Genomic DNA, 23,433 nt, shown 5'->3' on the forward strand with positions numbered 1-23,433 from the left:
TCCTTTCACTGCCTAATCTTTTGGCCCCAGACAAATTTTATTTAATTAATAACAAATTAAACTGAACTTGCCTGTTCTTGATATATTTGATGATATTTTTTTAACGGTTAAAAGACTTGCGTGCAAGATGAATTAAAACAAGAGTTGCAAAGAGAACAACAGTACGACATTGAAAGATCGGCCATAACATTTGTAAAAAATGTCCACAATTGAATCAACAACAAAGAATCGTGTACAACAAGACATTTTCGTGAACAGTGGTGGAATTTATTTCCTTGATGCTCCTGAAAGAACTGAAAAAACATTCATAATTGGCCTAGCGTTGGCTTCATCTGGAATAGTTGCAACTCTTCTAGAATTTGGCGAACTGCACCTTCTGCCTTGAAATCAATTAAATATGCAAATGAACGAAATATCAATTTGCAATATCGCTTAAAATAGCGCAATGGCCAAAGTCGTACATTTATGCAAATTGATTGTTTGGGATGAATGCACAATAGGCCATTGGATGCATTAGCAAAACGTTGAAAGATCTTCCTGACTTCCAAAATAATTTTCGTGGGCCCATCATTACGTTGCCAGATGATTTTCGTCAGACTCTTCAAATTATTTACCTAAGTAGTATTTGTGAAACAAGTCGAAATTGTTAGACATTGAAAAAAAAAGTCATGCTGCGTAACAGTAACCAATCTTGACAGTGTAATGGAACAAGACTGGCTATGAATAACATCACTAAGGCAACAACGGTTAAGGGAAAATTCAAAGGAGAGAATATCTTGATCCCACGTAGACCGACGATCAAACGGATACTCAATTCAGTTTTGAATGTTTGAAATTTCGATTCAGTCAGGACTTTCCGATGACTTAATAAATCGCAGTGCTGCATAGTTTATCAGAAATCTTAAAATTAAATACCACATAACGGTGTGTAAACGAAAAAATTGTTTTTTAAGCAAGAATCATCATGTGTAATTAATAATACAACTTCTTGCAGTAATCGTGCCGTGATATTCAGGGCACAGGGTTGTTATTACAGGGGTCTTGGGTTCAATTCAAAGTTAGTTTTTTTTCACGGGTACTGCCCTTCGCGAGGAATCGACAAGTCCTCTACCATTAATTCTTGTCATGAAAAGGGCTTTCTCAATTTAGCGGTTTGGGTTTGGCTTGAAACTGGATATCCTCTCCCTCCCTGGCAACATTCCTTGCTCACAAATATGGTTGAGAGTTGTAAGTCTCTAGGCCGTAGTACTCTGTGCGAGAAATTTTGTCCCTCCCTGACAAAATTACTCGCGGCTTAGTTCTCAATGGGCTACAAAAACTTAGGTCTTATGTTTATGGATTGAATTAATAAGAAGTCAGCCGGGTCAGATAGTTTTTAGTAAGACTATTTTGTTTTTAATATAAATTTATAAATTCATTATTTATTGTATAAGGCAGTGGACATTTTATCTTATTCGAAAACTGTATTTTGAGTCCATGTTCAAGAAGCATAATTAATGAATATAACAAAAATGTTGGTCATATTTGTATTGGAAATATATTGACAGCAAACTTTTTTTCAAAAATTGTTGAAAAGCACAGGTTTTATATTATTATTATTTATTATTATATTATTATTATTTTTGGGACCATGACATAATTAAATACTAGAAAGCTCCTTCTAACTAAAATATTTAAACCTTTGCGCTTAGTTCGATTACGTGTCCCGATGTTGTCCGCGATGGACTCCTTAACTACTTGACAGATTTTAATCAAATTTGTACGCCGTGTGCAGTTTAGTCCAATTTGAAAGATAGGATAACCTACAGCTCAATTTTTGATCGCAATATTATTTTATTGTAAATTATATTTGTCTTTTAACTTTAACTATTTAACTTCTAACCGATGGCAACATTTGTTGACTTGGTTGAGTTGGCGCTATGTTAGATTCTCAAACGTCAAATTTAATAGCATGTTGCTGAGGCAAAAGTATAAGTTGCATTTATTTTGTAGCAAATGAAATACAGTGAATCTTAATTTTGGGTGTAACCAAAGCTGGGCACGTGGTACTTAGAGTATAGAGTATTTTTCCAAATATAAATAGTAATTACATAAATCATGACTGGCTCAGTCATCGGGCTATTTTGGCAGCCAAAAATGTTGATGATAACTTGATAACCTCCAGTTACAACTGTTGTTACCAAGCGTTTTTAAATCAATCGATATTGTTGTAATACATTTAAAATTTAATTTTTTTGTGTTGATTTTTGTTTTACATAAACTGTACCAAAATTTGTCTTAATTGTATTCAAAGTCCTTAAACTTTAAAGCAAAAACAAGTAAATATTTATACCGTTTTCGTTCGTAAATTTAACTATGGTAACGGCATAAATGATGTTCTTCTACCGTTCCCCTTAAAATAGTTTACGACAGTGCAATATGACAAAAAACGTTAGCCACAGCAACGCGTGTCCGGGTCAACTAGTATGTATACCTAAAGGTTGAAACCATAGGAATGTAGTCATTATATTTTGTGTGTAGTGTTATGAGTAAGGAAAATATATAATCTCTGAATTAAACTCTATGCCTGAGCACTCGAGTTTTTCTAGCCTCACAAAAAATTGTTCGCAAAAAAACGAAAAGCAATTTCCTCTTTAAATTTCTATAAATGAAAATAGTACAAGTACATGTATAACAACATATTACAACTTATCTGTACGTGCTTTAATATATCTACCCGCTTTTTGAACTCGAAGGATATTAAATTGTTTTATTTTTTGCTTCATTCTATCTCACTTTAGGACTCTACCCAACCAAAGAAGTGCAAAACTATCTATCTCTACTATATTTTTATTCAACACACACACACATAATCCTCCATTGAAACTATTTCCACCACGTCAGTTTTCGATTCAAAATTCAAACTCAAGGAGAAAAACCACGTATAAAATGGATCTCCCACAAAAGCTTTAACAGAAAAAAAAATTAATCCCATTTACTGGGCTACAAGGACGAAGCGATGTAAGATTGCGGGCGATGATGATAAACCTATATAAGCAATGAGACAAACGTCAAATCAAAGATAGGTCTTGTTAAGCTAGGTGTAAGTATTGGAATAATATGTAGGAAGTGTTTCAGACCTTACTCGCAACCATAAAACTTAACTGTTTTACCAAAGTATATACGGTACATAGATTTTGCACAAAAAGTCCTTGTGATAGAATTTCGTTTGAGCAAAAGTATATGAGGTAAAATATTGCCAATGCTACAGTGCACAATAAACTCACCTGAAATCCATCGTACGTCCAACTGCCAAACTTCATTACACACGTCTGTTCATCGAACGGGAAGTACTCTACATCGATCTCGCACGAACTCTTGTAAATCGCTGGCGGACGCCATTCTACTCGTCCTGTGTAATTTAGTGTTGCCTTGGTAGCTAATGTCACCTCAAAGTTTCCATCGGCACTGTGAGTGAATTTTGGAACAATGATACAAAAGAAAACAGAGTAAATATACAAAGAAGAGAATGTGCCGAAAAAGGACTTCTCCTCTCCACACTCTACCGCTTCCATCCTTTTATGTATACAATCTATGGGAAAAGCACTGAATCATGGTATACTTACTTGTTATACAGGACAATATCCGGTCTCCATATGTGATCCGAAGGCACATGTAGCATCTCAACACCGCCATACTCTTTGGGTTCCCACTTAAGCTTGTAATCATACCAAGATTGTTCCACCCACAAGTTTGTTGTCATTATTTGATTCTTTAAATTGACATCAATCAATTGTGAGAGCTTCAGTTTGATGCGAACTGTCAGTGCATCTGTCACATTGACAACGGGACGAACCAATTTATTATAATTACTAAGGAGATCGTCGTAGAGGCGCTTAGCATCTGGATTTGCTGTGCTGCCTTGAAAGAAAAAGAAATAAAAAAAGGATTCTTTTATTTTCTTATTTTGTGTTCAACTCTTAGGGGATCAAAGTTCAAGAAATAATTCCTCGTCTGTCATTGATTTGAAATCGAAAATCTTTATTGCAATTTCGTGAAGTAACTTAATTTATAAAAATAAACGAAACAATGAAGTATAGAATAGAAAAGGATCCCAATGTCATTTGAGAAGGAAATTTAAAAAGGGAAAAATGATTTACACAAAAACCCAAAGAAGGATGTTTTGGAATTTGTGTAAAATGTGCGAATATATGTGTACATATAAAATAGTTGTTGTTACTGTATGATAAAATGCTCAGAATTTTTTTCTTCAGTTCTATTTCACTTTATTTGTCCAATTAGACGAGAAATTCGGATATTTTATTTTGTATGTTGAAATAATAATGAAAAAAAAGGCTGGGATGCGCTCCACATTGATAACTTCCCACACCGTCTGTCGATTTTTCTTGCTTTAAAGTTTTCATGTTTTCATGTTAGGGAAAAACAGTTGACAGTTGAATTATTCTTAAAAATTTTAAAATCAGCAACAATATTTTTCAAATAAGGAAATAGTTTATAGTTTCAAAATCTAGTTCTGTTAAATAGATTTTTGGTCGAAAACAAATTTTTACCAATTTTATTAGCATCTCTTAAATTTGAATAAATTGAATGAATGCAATTAATTTGAGAGATATCAAGAACCGAACATCAATTTTTAACAAATTTGCGTTCTATTTTTTGTAGATTTTATTTTTTTTATGAAAAAAACGGATAGTTGGACTTTTATGAAAAAAGTACTGAATATCGAAAACAATATTTTCTGTGAAATAAATAAAGTTTGAAGACCATATTTTTAATTTTTGAAAAGCTATTTGAGTCGAAAAAAATTGGAGTTGGTAAATTTTTACCAAGTTTTAGTAGGTATTGTTTGTTTTTTAGAGTTTTATTTTTTGTGAAAAAAAACTGTCAATTCGTTTTTTTCAATTGTTTTCCAAATGATGAAAACAATATTTCTTACAAGATAAAATTAGTTGGAAGCCATTATCTCAAATGTTTGAAAAGATATTTGTGTCGAAAATTTTTCAAACTTTTGAGTTCTTTTTAGGTTTTTATTTCTTATAACAAAAACTGTCACTTCGATTGTACTCAAAATTTTGATATTGAAAACGTTATTTTTCGTTGCGAAAAATTGTTCTGAAGATAAAATGATTATTATTCGTAAAATTTACGAAGTGACACATTTTTTTTTAAATTTTTTGTTTTACAAAAAAAAACGTTAATTAGATTTTTTACAAAAATATATTTGTTTGGTTTCACGTTACAATACAAAATATAAAATAAGTCTCTAGCGGTATTGGTTCGTGAGATATTTAGTGTAAAAATACCAACCAAGTAATTTTCTTGAGAGCCCTTTCTTCATCTTTCTGCCTTATTATCTGTAGAACACAATTCATTTGAAGTCGATATCTCTTCTGGTTCTTGAGCTATGGACGACGAAAAAAACGTCGCGAACGTACGTGCAAACGCACGCACAGATATCTTTCTAAAAATCTTTTATTTCGACTCTAGGGACCTTGAAACGTCGAGAAATGTCAAAATTTTCAATTTGACAAATCAGACCCATTACAATAACTACCTATGGGAAGTTAAAAAATATTTGGTTAGTTATTATAAAAATAATTTCACTTTTTATCATTCCATAGGAAGCTATTGTGATCCCTAGACTACTAAAGCCTAAAAATCTAATTTTTTTAAAGAAATGTTTTTCTATGCACATTTGAGTATCTCTGAACACGTTTTTTGTTTTACATAGTGAGCAAAAAAACAAGTTTTAAAGGGCACCAACAGTGTGGGTCGCATCCCAGCCTTTTTCAATGAGATCCGTGTTGTTTTAAAATTGGTTAATAAATATAATAGCTGCACAATCCAAACAAATTTTGAGCAATATTTGAGAGCACCTTTCTATGTTTTTTCGTTTTTAAGTTTTTACTTCATTTTTGATAAATACAATTACATATGTTTTTCTGATTTCAAAAATTACAAAACTTCTACAAATACTTTGGGTAGATATCAAATAAATAAAAAGAGGCTATGGGATGCGGCCGACACTTATAACTCCCATTCGTGCCCGTCTATCGATATTTCTTAAAATTTTACAAAATTAGATTAACAATATTTTATGTAAGATACTAACAAGTTTTAAATCAATATCTTTTTTTTCTCAAGATATCTGAGTGAAAAATTATTTTTAATCAGTTTTTATCTTTTTGTTCTTGTACAAAAAATTGCCAATAGGATTTTTCTAAAAAACATGTTAAAAGTTAACGTCAGTATTTTGTTTTGTATATGATAAAACTAGTATACCTATTTTATTACTGAGGTTTTTGGTCGAAACCAATTTTATGCAACTTATAGGACCTGGCTTTATGCAAGTATTATTGGATTCGTAAACATTTTAGAGATCTAAATCATTTACGATGGTAGAAAAATCAAAAAAGTGTGTCCTTGAATCCGTCTGCCCTCGCCGTACAGTCTTAAGCATTTGATTTGGTTCAAAGTTCAAACTTGAAAATTAATGTTTTATGTGCATTCGCGTTAGCCGTTTTTTTAAATTTTATTTAACAGTGCGCGCAGCTAGTGTGTAGAGCAAAAAGTTTATTTTTTTTAACATTTTCAATTATGTGTATAGAATTGAAGATACAACGCTGTTCCATTCACGACAATATTCAATTTTTTTAAAAGATGCCATATAAGACTACCTTGTGCAATGTGCACTCACAACGAAATGTAAAGGGTGTCCCAAAATTAACGCAAGATTTGAATTAAACAGAAAACGCCGTTTTTAGTCTTTTGATAGTTATATTTTTATTGACTCGTAAAGTACATAGGATAGGAATAACACATCGGACAAATGGCCTCCACGGCTTTGCATGCACATGCGCACTCTTTTGTTGAAATTTTCCATGACCATTCTGCATAAATGTGGCTGAATTTCGTTGATGCAGCGTTGAATCTCCTCCTTCAATGCACAGGTGGTTGTGGGCTTGTTGATATACAATTGTGACTTCAAATAACCCCATAAAAGAAGTCTAATAGTGTTAAATCACACGATCTAGGAGGATAATTTTGATCACCGAAACGAGAGAGTACACGACCTGGAAATGTCTCATGCAGTGATTGAATTGTTTCACGGGCTGTATGACATGTGGCACCGTCTTGTTGAAACCACATATTGGACACATCAATATCATCCAATTTTGGCAGAAAGAACTGTGTAATCGTGTCGCGATATCGAGCACCAGTAACAGTCACTGCTTGACCAGCATCATTTTCAAAAAAATATGGCCCAATTATGCATCCAGCCCAAAATCCACACCATACAGTCACGCGTTGTGGATGCATTTGTTTTTCGACAATCACATGTGGGTTCTCCGAACCCCAAATGCGGCAATTTTGGCGATTGACAAAGCCATCAAGATGAAAATGTGCTTCATCGCTTAGGATGATTTTGCTCGAAAAATCAGGGTCCATTTGTTTATGTTCAATAATCCATTCAACGAACTCTCTTCTCTGTGCATGGTCATTAGGCTTCAATTGTTGTGTTAATTGAATTTTGTAAGCATGAAGACACGCTGTAGAGAGGTTCTTGAAATTTGCAATTCTTGTCCACGGCGTCGAATTGAGGTTCCTGGATTGTCAGCAACACTCTCACGCACTGCTTCGACATTCACATTTGAACGGCTTGTTTTTGGACGACCAGTGTGTTTTTGCGTCTCCAACGGATCCAGTCTCCATGAATTTTTCAATTAATCTTTTCACAGTTAACGAAGTTAACACACTATTCCGACCATATTTTTTATGAAATTTTTGAACTGCAGCCACCAAGCTTTTATTTTTTTTTTTGAAATATTCTTTAATAATGAAGACAAGTTGTTCTATCGTGTAACGCTCCATTTTTAATAACCCTACTGTTAGCTGTCAAATTGCTTTTTTTTTCAGAGTTGCCAACACTTCACTGAAAAAATGGCGGCAAATTTAAATCTTGCGTTAATTTTGGGACACCCTTTATTTTCGTTTTTTGTTGATTTGATTTTCTCGGTGTTGAAGCGCAAAGTCATGAAACCTTTGAATCTGAGGATGGATTTAAGAGATTACATATAGAAATGCCAGAAATGAAAAACCTCGCAGACTCCATTCCAGTAAAGTTATTATTATTTTGTAGGAACCAAAGGCCTTCAGAGTCAATGTCATCGTTAGATACTGATTTTTTTTCTTTTCTTTCCTGGGAGAGTTATTTGATATGATTACTGACAATGTTGAATTTGTGAGCTTTGGCCAGCCTTGACAGACAAAATTTTCGAGGTCAGACTACTTCTTAATAATACTTATAAGTTAATGACTTCTACTTATACCAATGGAAGAACACCTTGCCGGATACGATCAAACAATTCCCACTGAACGTGAACACCATCTTAAGCTACTGCTTAAAACCACATAAATGGTGCTATAAAAACCTCGTTTTGAGCGAAATATTGGGATTCAGCTATGACTTAGATTTATTCTTTTTTAGAATTGGGTGTTAGCGGAAACGATGTGTCCACGTTGGTTTTAACAGTTCCAAGACATATAAATCATAACATTTATTTTAATAACTGGTTCAATTGTCCAAACTGAAGTTACATTTAACCAAAGCTGGGTCTTCTTTCATTGGGAACGTTAAGGCTAAATACAGTCACCAAAAAAATGTATAACTTTTAATAAAATTTGTTTAATCAATTTTAGTCTCTTAATTGCAGAAACAGAAGACGCAAATTGATGAACAGAAACGTCTTTGTTTTTTATTTCTAAGATTTTTTTTTAAAATGCGACTTCTGTGAGCTCTAAATAGCTGGCATTCTCAAAAATATTTCTAAATATCAAAGTGAAAATTTTATACATAAAACATTTATTGAAAAAAGCCGCTTCAACAATTTTTAGATAAAATTTTGAAAAATGATTTTTTATTAAGAATTAAAATGGCATTTAAATGTTTAAAAGTAAGCTTTATTTACAGGTTCATCTAAAAATCACAAAAACTCATATTTTTAAACTCTGCACACACATGAGCAAGTTCGTGTGACCTAGCCGTGCAGTTTATTCAAGTTGTTTTTTCTTATAAAAAAAATACTGATTTAATTTTTTTAAAGGAAATTATGTTATGTTAACGATAATATTTTGCATGAAATTTTATACTTTTGAAGTCAATTCCTCTATATTTTCTCGAGGTATTAATGCAATATCAGTTTTGTATTTAAAATACATTTTACAAAATTTAAGAGACAATATTTTTCATAAGCTATAATATCTTTGATCAATCATCAAATAAATATTTAAATATTATTATTTTGAGATTTGTTTTTTTTTTTTTTAAATAAACAGTCACTTTAATTTTAATTAAAAACAAAAATAAATAAACAATTTGTTTTCATTTTTGACGTCGAATATCTTACGAACAAACAATTTATTTACCTAAAAACATTGTGTGCATGCAACGAAGAATAACGTTTTTGAAATTTGGTAACGTTTTGAGAAAATCGAATTATGGTTAATTTAGCTGTATGGCAAGTTTGGCCTGAAAATTCATGCACCTGTAATATGTTTGCTCCCACGAATTTTAAAAAGCTATCAGGAGCTCCAACCGAACAATAATTCTCTTCGAGTTGACAGTTCGAAAAATAGGTATACATTATGTATGTTCAAAAAAAGGTTTGCATACAGAAAAAGTGGAATCTTAGCCTTTCAAGTTTTTCTTGAAAATAACAAAGAACAACATGGTTGACGTGTTACAGTTTCCTATTAAATTTATGGGCACTGAGTGCCGTGCTACGAATTTTATTTCTTTTAAAGGATTTTTTCAATAAGGGCGGGTATTTAATAAAACAAGCTGTGTGTGAATGTAGCATGTATGCCATTAAGTGTGGTATATGACAACATTCAAATGCCTGCCTCGGCTTCTTACGGTGGCACGGATCTCAGTGGTCCAAGATTCAATAACTCTTCCGCATAGATCCGGCTGAATTTGAGCTATGGCCTTTGTTATGTTCACCTTTAGGGCATCGGTCAATTCATGTATTATGTCAATCGTGGAGTAATTTAGTTTTGTAAAAAAAACTGCCAATTTGATTTTTCTAAAAATTGTACGTTAATTTTCATGACAAAAAATTATTTTTGTGATAAATTAATCTTTTTAAATATTTTAAAATATTTTAAAAAATTCGAGGTGACCATTATTTTTTTAGTTTTGTTGATATACATATTTGGGAGTTATACCCAACCCTAAACTAAACTGGAAACTAAATATTGAAGTACGGGTTAAGAAGGCCTGTGTTGCCTTCTACGCCTGCAGCAAAACTTTTGGTAAAAAGTGGGGACTTCAGACGAAGATGATTTTATCGACGTACACAGCCGTAGTACATCCAATCTTAACATATGTGTCGATTGTGCGGTGGCCTGCTCTTAGCAAAGCCTTTAATATTGATAAGCTTGTGTGGGCACCACAGGGGCCATACGTACTTGCCCAACGGACACCTTAAACGGTTTTTTGGATCTTCTACAAATCGACCTTTTTATTACATAGTTTCCTGCAGCGCTATTAGGCTGAAGGAATCAAACAGCTGGTTGTAAAAACCTTATGGTCCCAGCAACACAACGAAATTAGTTCCCTCTGATATTATCCCAGTAGACACTGACTACTGCACTCCTACTTTGAGCCTTAGTAAGGGTTTTAAGGTTATTTTCCCATCCAGAGAAGATTGGAAGGATGACATGGTGTCGATAGGTTTCGACACAACCATCTTTACTGACGGCTCAAAGATGGAGTGCGGAGTTGGTTCTGGGATCTTTTCTGAGTCCCCAAATGTAGCAAAATCCCTTAGGCTTCCTGACTTTGCTAGCGTTTTTCAGGCTGAACTGCTGGCGAAAAGGGAGGCATGTAAGATACTTAAACAGACAGTCAGGCAGCTGTCAAAGCCATTAACTCGGCCATATCCTCATCTAAATTGGTTTAGCAATATCGCGATGAGCTTATGAACTTGAATATTAATCTCGGCGTGGGAAATGAACGGGCTGACGAGCTAGCCAGGCAAGGATCGGCCCTTCATAGCTCACTTGCGGAAATGGTTAACATTCCTCTTGGTGCTATGAAGGGTAAATCTTTTCTATCTACCAAACTGAATCAAACCGAAGGTGGAGCAATTTACTCAACTGCATTATATCTAGGATAATAAATATAATAAAACCCGTACAAACGATCTTCTATGCAGGCCAAGGCAAGACATAGCCAGGATTGTTGCGGTTTGTACCCGACATTGGCCCTTAGGAGTTCATGCAAAGAAGTTGGGTATTTCTTAGAACACCCTTTGCCGTAGTTGTAGTGACCAAAGAGAAAGTGAAACGATAATCCATTTCCTCTGCAAATGTCCTGCTTTGACAAACACTAGAATGAAATACTTTGGTAAAGCATTCTTTCACGAACTTGATAAGCTATCTGAGACAAAGATTAGAGACCAAATCTTTTTCTAAATGCGACAAAATGGCTCTAACATAATCGCTATGAAGCTTCTCTATAAATCTGTCCCATTCAATCGCTGCTCTAACAAGTTTTTGGTATGAAAATGGCGCACTACAGCGCTAATTGGATCTCAGGCTAGGTTGCCTTGAGATCACCATCTCTACCTACCTACCTGATTCATTAAAAAAACTTTATTTTTTTTTTAATTATATAAGTTTGGTATAACATAACACCTTAAAACACAAAATTTAATTCAAGTCGATAGCATTCGACAAATAGGACTGATTACAATGGGAAGTTAAAAACTGATGAGAAATGGTTTTCGACTGTTAGGAGAACAAAGAAAAATATTGACTTCAAAATTTGTTTTTTTTTTCACAGTGCGAGCAATTAGGAAAGGAGGATAAGGTTAAAAATTAGAAACCGATGTACGTTGGTTTTGAATGTCTGCACATACAATGAGTCTGAAATATTAAGCCTGGTAAAGCATTCCACATTTGTGAAGTGCATCTAAAGAAAGAATCTCTGTACTTAATAGTTCGTCCGAAATTGGGCTCTTGGGTAAACTGATGGGCATTTCTAGCAGCACGGGTATTACGGTTGAATTGGTTAAGGGTAGGAATACAACTGGCTATTTCAATATAGCATTGTTTATAAAAGTAACGATAAACGAATGAAAGGCGTGAGACCTTGCACCTGTTTTCAAAATATAAAATATATATAAAAATACAAAAATATGTATATTTAACTTTTTATCATTGCTTACTTACTCAAAAACAATTTATAGAGTTACCAATAATATTTTTGTGCAAATGACCATACAATTTCGGGACACCCTTTATAAAAAGTACTTAACCTCAACTTTTCAGACTGAATTCAATTTGAATAAATCTCCATATTGATGAATAGCAAACTTGTTCGAACCCAAGCTTTTATTCTTTAAGTTAATTCTCAATAAAAATTCCAAATTCTTTCATCATATATTCATTATTATAATTCACCCATACATATTCTATATACACATACATTTCCAATTACATTTATACAAAATAAATACGAACAAACTTAAAAATGCTAAATCATCGACTACTTTATAAAATATATTTAATGTATCTACAAATGTATGTATATCTATACAAAATATATATAAAACATTTCGTATGGCATACATATGTTTATGTACTTATAACAAAACCGAATTCTCCAAACACTCATTTTATAATCCTTTTCGAAAAAGCCTTTTTCTCCCATGAGTAATTTATTCCCTTTTTCTCGATATGGAAATTTTTCGAAACGGAAGCACACTTGAGTAATATCCTGACATGACAGAACATCAATTCTATATTTTAACATCCGGAGTATAATAACGTGGTGTAAATATGTGTGTCTTGTGCGCTGACAAATAGTAAGGACACACAACAACAAAAAGAAAAACATAAAGAATTGTGATGTATGGGAATAATGTTGATGTCAATATATCCACTTTGTGCGAATTAAAGGTTTGCAGACGTATGCAAATAATGAATGCGCACCTTCTGCCCTTTTGCTCTAAAAGGGGCAATTTATCAGTATAAGCTATGAGTACCTCGTTTAATGTATGGCTGTATGGGTATAATACGGTTGTATGCAGTAAAAGCAATTTGTATTATACTTGATTGAGGTTTTATGTCTTAAGTTATTTAAAGGTGGTTACAAGGGTTGCCGAACCTTTAAAGTTTTTCGAACAACGAATGAATAGAGTCTTTGAGCAATTTAAATAAGAACTTTAATAAATTGCTCCTTCTTTAAAAATGTACAACCTTTAAATAAAAGATACAGTTATCTATAAAGTGATATGGTATCCCTATTTGAGAATATTTTATACGTCAGTGCCTTGCCCACATGTGCTCTTGTTTGCATGTACCTACAACCTCTACTACTCTGAAGTAAAATAAATTAATCCTGTTTGATGGTTCTTCAACACAGAGCCATCACAGTGCATCTTTTATTTTCTAGTCAACATGCAGACCAGTAGAGGATTTAAAAGAATATTATTTTAAGGACTGAGTAGAGTTGTGCCATGCTATGCCAGAGCCTAGCCATGGCATGTACATCACGTGAACTTAAAACGTTTATTTCATGGGATGAATTAGACAGCTCAGTAATAACAATGTGCAACCAGCAACAGCTTTTGAGTGGCCTTGAAGCTTGAGGCAAACGTTAAGGATAGAATAAACTCTATATATGTGAGTGCTATACTAACAGCAATGAACCTTGGCTTTATACATGGGTAAATTGACTATGTCCTTATTTCGCATGTACATTTATATGAAAAAGGACTAAAAGGCGAGTCTCTTTCGTGCAATATCTCTATCTAGCTGGCAGAATGACAAGAAGTATTTTTTTCTTTTTGAAAATGTGCAGACGATGAAGCTTTATGAGAGTGGATTTGGAATACACACTCGTTAAAGTTGAACCCAACTATGACGACGATGATGACGATGACTATATGACTAGCATGATGATGTCGACTACGACGATGACGATGAGGACAACGAGAACGACCCATTACGGGCAGTGATGGTTTGGCTTTTTTAGCTTGGGGCAGGTCCTTCTCTTGATTACGTTGCAATAATTGCTTCGCACTTGAAATTACAAGATCAATGTGCGGAAAGGACTTGTGTCTGAAATGGGGGGAAATAAATTTGTGTGATCTACTTTCAAAGTTAGTTAAAGTGGAAGTGGAAAAAGAGCAAGGGGATGGTTCGTTGTGTACTATATTCCTTATCTCCTTAATCTAGAAATGTGACTGATGAAAATTAAAGTGCGCATAAAATACAAGTGAAACACAAAACGATGTTCCACATTATTTAAAAGGCGTTATCCTCTTTTATTGATTAGGAGGGAAGAACTTTAGTTTAATGATGCACAAAGCATTTTTAGTTTTTTAAGCTATCTGCATTCCTTTTGGGGAAAGGGTTTCGGGAAGTATTAAGTTAAAAAAAAAATGTTGAATTTGTTAATTGGTAAGCTACATGTGCGGTTCAATAAGGACACAATTGAAACAAATATGTGCAACATTCTGCACGAACCATTTGCAACAGGGTTTATTTATAAGGCTTGGGATGTAAATTTGTTCATCGATATCGTTAGATTTTTTAAGAGTATGTTGTAGGAATCATATGTTTACTTGCTTTGTTTAAGTAACAGAACCCAAGAAATCGCTTAATTGTTAAAAATCAGAACTCCAGTATTCATTCCTCATGAAACTTGTTTTATTCCAAATTCTCTCTTTTACTGAAATATAAAACAATTATAAAAATAGTTAACTACTTATGCCATATGTTTACTACTTATAATAATTTAACACAGTCGACTGATTTTTTTTAAAAAGATTTTTTTAAAGATTAAGATTCATTTATTTAACACAGTTCTGACATTTTGTTTTGTTACAATTTTTTAAATGAATGAAATGACAATGGCGAAATTTGCCGTCTGTCGGAGGGACCTATATAATAGTATCTACTAGGTTCATATATGTAACTTAAATATTCTAAATAAATTCCGTAATAATTAGTCTTCACTAATTTAGAGCTTCATTGCAGTATTTATATAATGCTTCCCAATTCGGTCCATTAAGTAGTTCCTTAAGTTCCTCTAGGGTTAAAGATGGTTTTTGGAAATATTGCATCCTCCAGTTTCTCAATATTGGACAGATACCCATGAAATGAAACGTGTCTTCTCTAGCATGTTGATTACATAGTGTGCAGTAATTGGTTTCGCTATTGTTAAATTCCATTCAAGTTGAGGAGTTCCCTCTTGCTCTAAACAACAACGATATTTTTCTGCAGCTATTCGAGTCTTTGAAATAATTATTTTTGTTGAGGTTATGGACTAGAGTTGGGTATATGAGTCGGTTTTCTGATTCTAGTGCTTTTTTCGTGTAGTTTTATCTGTGTTTCATATCTAATTCTCTTATTATAGCATACATTTGATTTCTGAGTTCTAATGGTCTTTCAATGTTTACATCCAAAGGTGAGTCGACTGATGCAGCTAGTTCTTTCCATTTTTGTATAAAGGGATGATTCCTTCTGATAGCATACAATCCTAGAACGTGTTGCAGCCTTTCTTGACTATACGTCGAGATAACTTTTATGATGTAGTCAACATGTAGTTTCAGAGTGAATATATAAAGAGTGGCTAGTCCCGTTTCGAGATGAAGCATATAATTTGGAGTATTTTTAGGAAGCTGAAATACTTTTTTGATGAAGAATCTTTGTAGTTTTTCGACTTCCTCGAATTCTTGAAAGCCCCACACCTGAGCTCCATAGCACATCATTGAACGTAGAATCCTTTCATATACCTTGTATTTAGCTGAATTCGGTAACTCTTTCTTTCTCAATAGAAGATTCCAACTAATATTAATGGCATTTTTCGTTGTGATAAGTTTTGAAGAGAGATGTTGTTTCATATTGAAGGTTGGAGTTACATCGATTCCAAGGTACTTGTAGGTTTTGACTACTTCAATATTCTCTCTACCGCAATACCATTTCTCTCTTTGTGAGCATCGTCCTCTCGAACAGCCTGCTACCATAATTTTAGATTTATCAAGGTTGAAGATAAGGTTCCAGGAATTACAATATTCGTTTAGCTTATTAATCATCAGCTGTAAACTTTCAGGTGATTCAGCTAGTAAAATCAGGTCATCAGCGTAAAGGAGACATTTTATAACTTTAACAGCTATGTTTATTCCGGCAGGTAAACAGGATGTTACATCGTCTATGAAAAGGACAAACAGCATGGCACTTAGTAAACATCCTTGTTTGAAACCAGTTTTGGTTTCAAACCATTCCGATGCTTTTGTTCCATCCCATACTGATGATTTTGATCCGTTGTACAGTTCCTTTATTATCCTTAGCATTTTTGTCGACATTCCCAGTTGATTTAATTTAAAATATAGTGCTTTTCTATCTATAGTGTCGAAGGCTGCCTTGAAGTCTACAAAGAAAATATATAATTTACGTTGACGGAGTTGGAAATCCTGGATAATTGTATTTATCACAAAGATATTATCAGTAGTTGAAAAACCAAAGCGGAAACCTGATTGATATACACTGAGATATCTGTTTTAATCTACCCAATTTGTTATACGAGAAAGTAACACTCCTGTAAATATTTTTGCTATAGCATTTGTAAACGAGATACCTCTATAATTTGTTGGATCATTTGGGTCTCCTTTTTTATATATGGGAAATACTAAAGCTTCTTTGAAAGAGTTAGGTACCTGGGCCGTATTAAAAATGGAGTTAAAACTTTCACACATTTTCTGGAGAAATTGTATTGGTGCATTTTTATAAAATTCAGTTGAAACACGATCTGGTCCTGGGGCTTTGCCTGTTTTTGCTTGTTGGACTATCACAATTATCTCATCCAACGATATATCTGCATCAAGAATTTGGTTTTCTACAAATGGTTCTGCATACTGTATAGGCATATTCAATGTATTTTGGTTGAGTAAGTCGACACAGTCGACTGTAATACCGAAATTGTTGACTGGTACACTCCGGCGTATACGTACTTTTTTCTTTACGTAAATAAAACAAAATAATTTTCGGCACATTGCGTTGTAGGTTAGGTTAAGGATATGTCCGTATCCCAGTATGATAAAACATGAATCTTGAGGATTTCTCTTAAGCTCAATGAAACCAGTTTTAGTCTCTTACAAAACGTGAAAAACTGATTATGTTAATATTATGATTGAGATCGTTTAGATCGTTATAGAAGTATTCTTTTAGGTAAGTATTGTGTTTTTGAGCTAGAGTAGGGCATGTACAGAGGAGGTGAAAAACTTTTTCCTTCTCTTCCTTATGCGAACAGCATCTGTAAAAGTCATTTGAGAATACGTCGGCGAGTCGCGTGCTTTCCTTTTAGGCAGTGCCCGGTTATAACACCGGTTATTTAGTTTATATGCGATCTGATTATAAGATGGCAAGTACCTTAAGCACTTTAAATCTAGTTTAAGCCAGATATTGACTTAATTTCAGTCGTTAAAAGAGTACACGCCTCCACCGACCCCTTCATTTATTTTTGATCCATCTGTGTAAAAGTGTATTGTCTCATCTTCCAGGAACGCCCTTTTCTATCAGATAGATCTGAGAGGTATAGAAATTTGGAAGTTTTTGTCGAATTGCAGTTGGGGGATGGTGTAATCTGTGTGCTTTGGAAATGATTCTAAATACTTAAGAAATTCGAAATGGTCAATGTTGTTGCAAGCCCACTTCGATACAGCTTTGAGGCAAATAGCAGAGCTTGCAGCTATTTGTTTGCTAAGAATATCGAGAGTTGATAGGAAAAGTAGGGTATCCAGTGCCGCAAAAGGGTTATGCTTAGCCATCCGCTTATACATAGGTAAGCTGAACGTTAGAACTTATTTTTTGAGTCGCTGTTTATAGCTTTTTCTAAAGAAAAATCGGTAAATAGGTCTGATTACCGATGTGTAAACATAATGCGTAGTTTGGGTTGGAAGCCTGATTTGTTACCAATAGATTTTTTGCAAGAGAAGAGAGTTACAATAGTTTTTTTTAACTCTTTCTTGTATGTTACGTTCCCAATTCAGTTTTTTGTCTAAAATAGAATCCAGATACTAAGCCTCGTCAGAGAACTTTAATTGGATACCCTATATAAATAAAGGCAGGGTTAACATATAAAATTTCGTATCTCCTCAAAAATAGGACTAAATAATTTTTGCGTGTGTTGACACTCAGTCCATACCGATCAGCCTTAGTTAGTAATAATTTGTAAAAGGAACTTTGTAAGAGTTTTTTAGGGTGTTAATAAGCTTTCGATGTAGCAACGTCATCGGCATAGGCAATGACTCTAAAAAGCCCCCACATCCAGACCAGTTTGGATTTCATTTACCATCAGGTTATAGAGGTAAGGGCATAGAGCACCACCTTCCGGTGTTGTTCTGCTATTCAGTATTAAATGAATTCTTTTCCCAAGCGAACCCTCTACGTTCAGGGATGCTAGTGCAGATGTTGTTGCAGATGTCTTCACGTTGTTAAATGCAGCTTTGATGTCAAAGAAACCAACCATGTTGAACTCTCTATGATGGAGGGAGTATTCGATGATGCGTCCTGAGGGGTTACTCCATTTTAAACGATTTGCATGTTGAGAAATAGACAGACGCTTTGCATCAATATTTGCCGTGAAATGGATAACAATTAATCTTTCTAAGGTCTCTAGAAGAAGTATCCATGTTGTGATGGTTAGTGCCAAAGTTTTTTTTCACGGGTACTGAATCTTGCGAGGAATTGACAAATTTTTCAAAAGTAATTTATGTCATGAAAAGTGCTTTCTCAAACTAGCCGTTCCGATTCAGTTTAAAACTGTAGGTCCCCTCCATTCCTGACAACATTACTCGCACACAAGCATAGTTGAGAGTTGTAAGTCACTAGGCCCTAGTTTTCAACGGATTGTTGCGCCACCTAATTTATTTGTTAAGGTCTTAAAAAGGAATGATGATGATATAAGTCAGGTTCTATATCTTTAAAATTGACTTGGGAGTATTTTCCTGGTTTGGGTAAAGAAACAACTTTCACTTCTCTCCATGCCGAAGAAATATAGACCAGATATAAACAGCTCTTGAAAATTTTCTCAAGGTTTTGTACAATTATGTCTGAGGCTGAGTTTAGCTGGTATTACACCATCTGGTCCTGAAGATTTAAATGGTACACTGTTGAGAGCCCATTGTAGATTGTCCCTTGTCATCAGACCTTGTGGACATTTTATATTAAAAATTGGGTGAATATTACTGTTGAAAGTTGCGGTTAGAGACCTACCAGGAAAGTGAGTATCCAGTAGAAGGTTCAGCGATTCTTCACTTGAAATTGTCTAGAATTTTTCGTAGCCTAGATGCCTCGGAGTTTTCTCCTATTCTACCAGAGAAGGACCACCAGGAAAATCGCTTAGATTGTAAGGAGCCAGATCTCCATTGAGGATTGCTTTGGAGTACTGGAAAAGGCTACAGCACGCTTTTGATTGGACGGCTCCGCTCGTCGCGTGGTTTGATTTTTGCCACCTCCGAGTACACCTCCAACTCAGCTAAACATTATTTTTTTTTCGTGCCTAAGGTAACTACAAGATGTAAATGAAACAAACCTGTGAACTTTGACGATATCCAAGAGAAACTAGAAATCGGTGCCTTGAATTAAAATTAAAAAAAAAATCAAAAGAAAATCATACCACTAACCTAAGAAAATAATCAAACAAAAATTATTTCTTATGGATTATTTATCCATAGTTTTGTGGTATTGGCTTTGTCTATCTCTGAGGCCTACAATTTTATAAGCATAAGTAGACAATCAATTTCTAACGATCAATTTATAGCTTAGATGAAGTCATTGACTTTAATTGTGGAGTAAGGTGGCAATCAATTGCCTACATTACTAAGTATACAAAGTGTTGTTCCTCAATTTCACAACATAGTTTAATATTGACACTTAAGCAGCTTTTTTGACTCCAAATTTTGTATTAACACATTTTGTGGGCAGGCGTAGTGATGCAACAAACGACGATATTTTATTTTGCTGGAATTTATTCAAATAAAAGGATAGTGAATATTAGTTTTTTGACCCTAATTACGAGTATGTCATACCAAAAAATATTATATATCTATTCATGCATACCAATTACTTCTTATTTAAGCAAGCTTCGAAAATCGTTTAAATAAATAGTTGCAGTATCTAAATACAAAAAATTGAGATCGTTTTATGAGATTTAAATTTTTTTTAATAAGTTTCTCATGATGACTTTATAATCGAGTTGTATTTTTAATTCTACAGACTTTTTTGAAAACGTAATTTAAGATAACTATCATCTTTAGGGCACGTTTTTTTAAGTTACAAAAAATGAAACGAAAGAAACTTTCTTTTAAATGTTCAACAAGTTGTGAGCTTTAAAAAAATGAAAATAAAAACCATGCATAGATACACTCATAAAATAATCACCATCTGCAGTTTTCTCACACGTCTGCCATTAAACTTAGTTCCCCTAACGTCTAACCCCAACCGCATATTTTCGAAGGGCATTTTCAAGATTTTCTGCCTCGGGAATCACACAAATTTCTATTTCCTCAGCACTCTTCTACTTCTATATAGCAGCTCTCAGTTCAAGGATGATGTGCCCTCTGTGGTGCTGTGCTGCTTGATAGTGTCGGGACGGTATAGAAGGTAGTCATAGGCAGCGGTACGGTATTCGTGCTCCTCGCATTGCTCATGTATATCTGTATATATTTGTAGGTGCTCTGAAAGTTTTATGTGTGAAATAATTTAATACCACCCGGTGTGCTAGGGTCGACCCCTCGTCTATTACGAGTATATGCGGCTTGGCAAAAAGTCTTTGGGGCAATGTCACACGAAAATGTATTTATTGTTTCTTTAATTTTAAGGCATTATTTGTTGTTTTTGGTGTTTTTTTATTTATTATTTGTCTATTCCTAGCGTGTCGCGTTTTAGGCCCGCTGCCTTTCAAAGTTATGGTTAACGGGTGAGTGTCTCTAGGGAAATCCCTAGGATTTGTAACGCGATTAAAATTTATTGAGTAAACCACAGAGACACTGTACTACATGTAGGGAAACAAAATTATATAAAGCCCTTAGTATAATAAGCACATAAAAGGAAATAGGTTCGGTGCACAGAGGTCTCAAGTTAGTGGTTTGTTTTTTTGTTTTATAACCACAAGGATAAAGGCATATGGTATGTTTTAGAAGTTTAGCAATTTCCAAAGACACCAGTTGTCACCATATCCTTTCTTCTGACTTAAAAAAGGTGTAAATCATTTACTTATGCCCACTGGAAAATGTTTTTTTTAAGTTTTATTCAATTCTTCAAGAGTTACAATTTAGACAAAATTAATATCTATTCGAAATACTAAAGAACGAGTTCAATTTAATTGAATATTCAAACTTTTCCCAGAAGGTCCATATGTCTTTTTATATGAACCGCAATGTCTGCATGGAATGTGTTCGTTTTTTAAGATCAAATTGTATTTTATTTGTTTGTAATATTTTTTAGGAAATTTTATTTCGATTTTTCTTTTTTCTGTTGAAAATTTAAAAGTGTGTTATTGCTTGAGGTTAAAATATTGTAAATTTTCTATATGCTTCGAGTTTTCCTTGCTCTTAGGTACTCCCATATACACCACCTTATACATATAGCAGATATATGTGTGAACATACTGAAGAAAAAAATAAAGATGTGAAAATTCGAGCCTGGAGAGGTTTAAAGTTAAATATACAGCCTGGAAAAAAGAAATTCTTTATAATACGGCTAAGTATGAAATTTATGGGTATTATTTTTTGCTGTGAATGTTATGAAGAAATATTTGAGGATTTTTTAAAAAAATAAAGTATTTACTTAAATGCTATTGGTACATATTCCAGGTTGATATAAAGTGAGATGCGTATAAATAAAAAATATTTACGATTACCTTATCGTAAAACTTTAACAGAATTATCTGCGGCAACGTATAAGTAGAATATTTTTGAGGTTGCATAAGGGTATGCGAAATGAAGTTTTTGTCTCAGTACGATGTCATAAAAAATCATATCAAAATTTGATGTTTTATATCTGTATAAGAGTTAACAATCATTTATGGGTTCTTTTTAAAATGAAGTTATTTTTATTGGACAATATATAAACTTAAATATACCAACAATATCTACACAAAAATATGTTCGAATATTTCAAATATATTACTTATTTTTAATATGAATACAACTTAAAATTGAAGCAAATTTTCGAGTAAACAATCAGTCATCATAAGGATAAAACAGGCTTTGATATTTATTAAAACGTTTAATGCTAGCATTAAGTTTACAACATTTAATTAAACCTAAACCTAAAACTGAACTTAAAACTAACATAATTTCAACTACTCATAGCTTGAATTTGTTTACTGGTCAGTTGATGAAGAGGGCTGTTAACGTCATAGTTCAATCTGCTAAAAATAGTTATAGAGTTAAATTTCTTCTTAAGTTAGCCTGACTGAGATTAAAATAGAATCGACAATACCCGTGTTTTGTTGGGAAATCTATCCATAGTAAAGTAGGATTTTACACGAATAACAAAAACAATATCCATAGTGAAAATAACACCGGTAAAAGTTAGAGTAGAATCTCACTATGGATAGGTTTTTGACATTTATACGAGCCTCGAATGGATCTTATGTGATTTCGTTCTCAAATGTTGGTACGATTGATGTTGCATTTGTATCTCGATGGCTGTGTTCGTAGTTGTTGAGTAGTTCTGCATTTGGAATATTGTGTGCCTTCCATTGCGGAAAAAACGAATCTATTACTGTTGATATTATTTAGTTTTGTTAGTGAAAATGGACTGACTGCGTTTATTTTGCAAGAAAAAACAATAGAAAAGATATTTATGTTTTGCTATGTTTCCAAAAAGGTTTATCTCAGTTTAGAATAGATAAATCTCAACTCGATTCAGGTATATAAATAATTGAGGCGAGCTTCAAGCTCGCATCAACACCACATGTTAATGTAGTAGTCTATGAACAAACCCCCTTTTTGAAGTATTTTATTATTATTTTGACAGATCTTCTTTCAGTTGTATTAATTTTTAAATACAAAAATCTGGCCACTGCGAATCGTTTTGTTGGGAATTTCTCACTTTACTATATACGAAATGCGAACAAAACGCACGTAATGAATCGAACTTGGAAATTTTCAAAAATAACGATCAATATTCTTCAGATTTAATACAACATGTGATTTATTCGCGTCATTTTTCGAGAATGTTTATGTGGATTATTCACCTGGAATTATTCCAGACAGATTAAATTATCCTTTTTTTGTTTCCAACTTGGATTAAGGGCACCTTTTTAACTTCCCATAGGAAGTTATTGTAATGGGTCCGATTTGTCAAATTGAAAATTTTGATATTTCGCGTCGTTTCAAGGTCCCTAGAGTC

At 33.5% G+C, this 23,433-nt stretch overlaps 1 protein-coding gene across 1 annotated transcript in view; it reads right to left on the reverse strand.

Annotated features, from left to right (window-relative positions):
* The window catches only part of LOC129945652 (acetylcholine receptor subunit alpha-like), a 170,175-nt gene that overhangs the window by 81,782 nt on the left and 64,960 nt on the right, over positions 1-23,433 (reverse strand). The window contains exons 2-3 of the mRNA XM_056055495.1: positions 3,606-3,900; positions 3,267-3,447 (exon numbers count right to left, since the gene is read on the reverse strand). Coding sequence (XP_055911470.1) covers positions 3,267-3,447; positions 3,606-3,900 — 476 coding nt within the window. The remainder of the gene's footprint in view (positions 1-3,266; positions 3,448-3,605; positions 3,901-23,433) is intronic.

This window comes from Eupeodes corollae, chromosome 2 (genome assembly GCF_945859685.1).
Source record: "Eupeodes corollae chromosome 2, idEupCoro1.1, whole genome shotgun sequence".
In the NCBI taxonomy this organism is placed as follows: domain Eukaryota; kingdom Metazoa; phylum Arthropoda; class Insecta; order Diptera; family Syrphidae; genus Eupeodes; species Eupeodes corollae.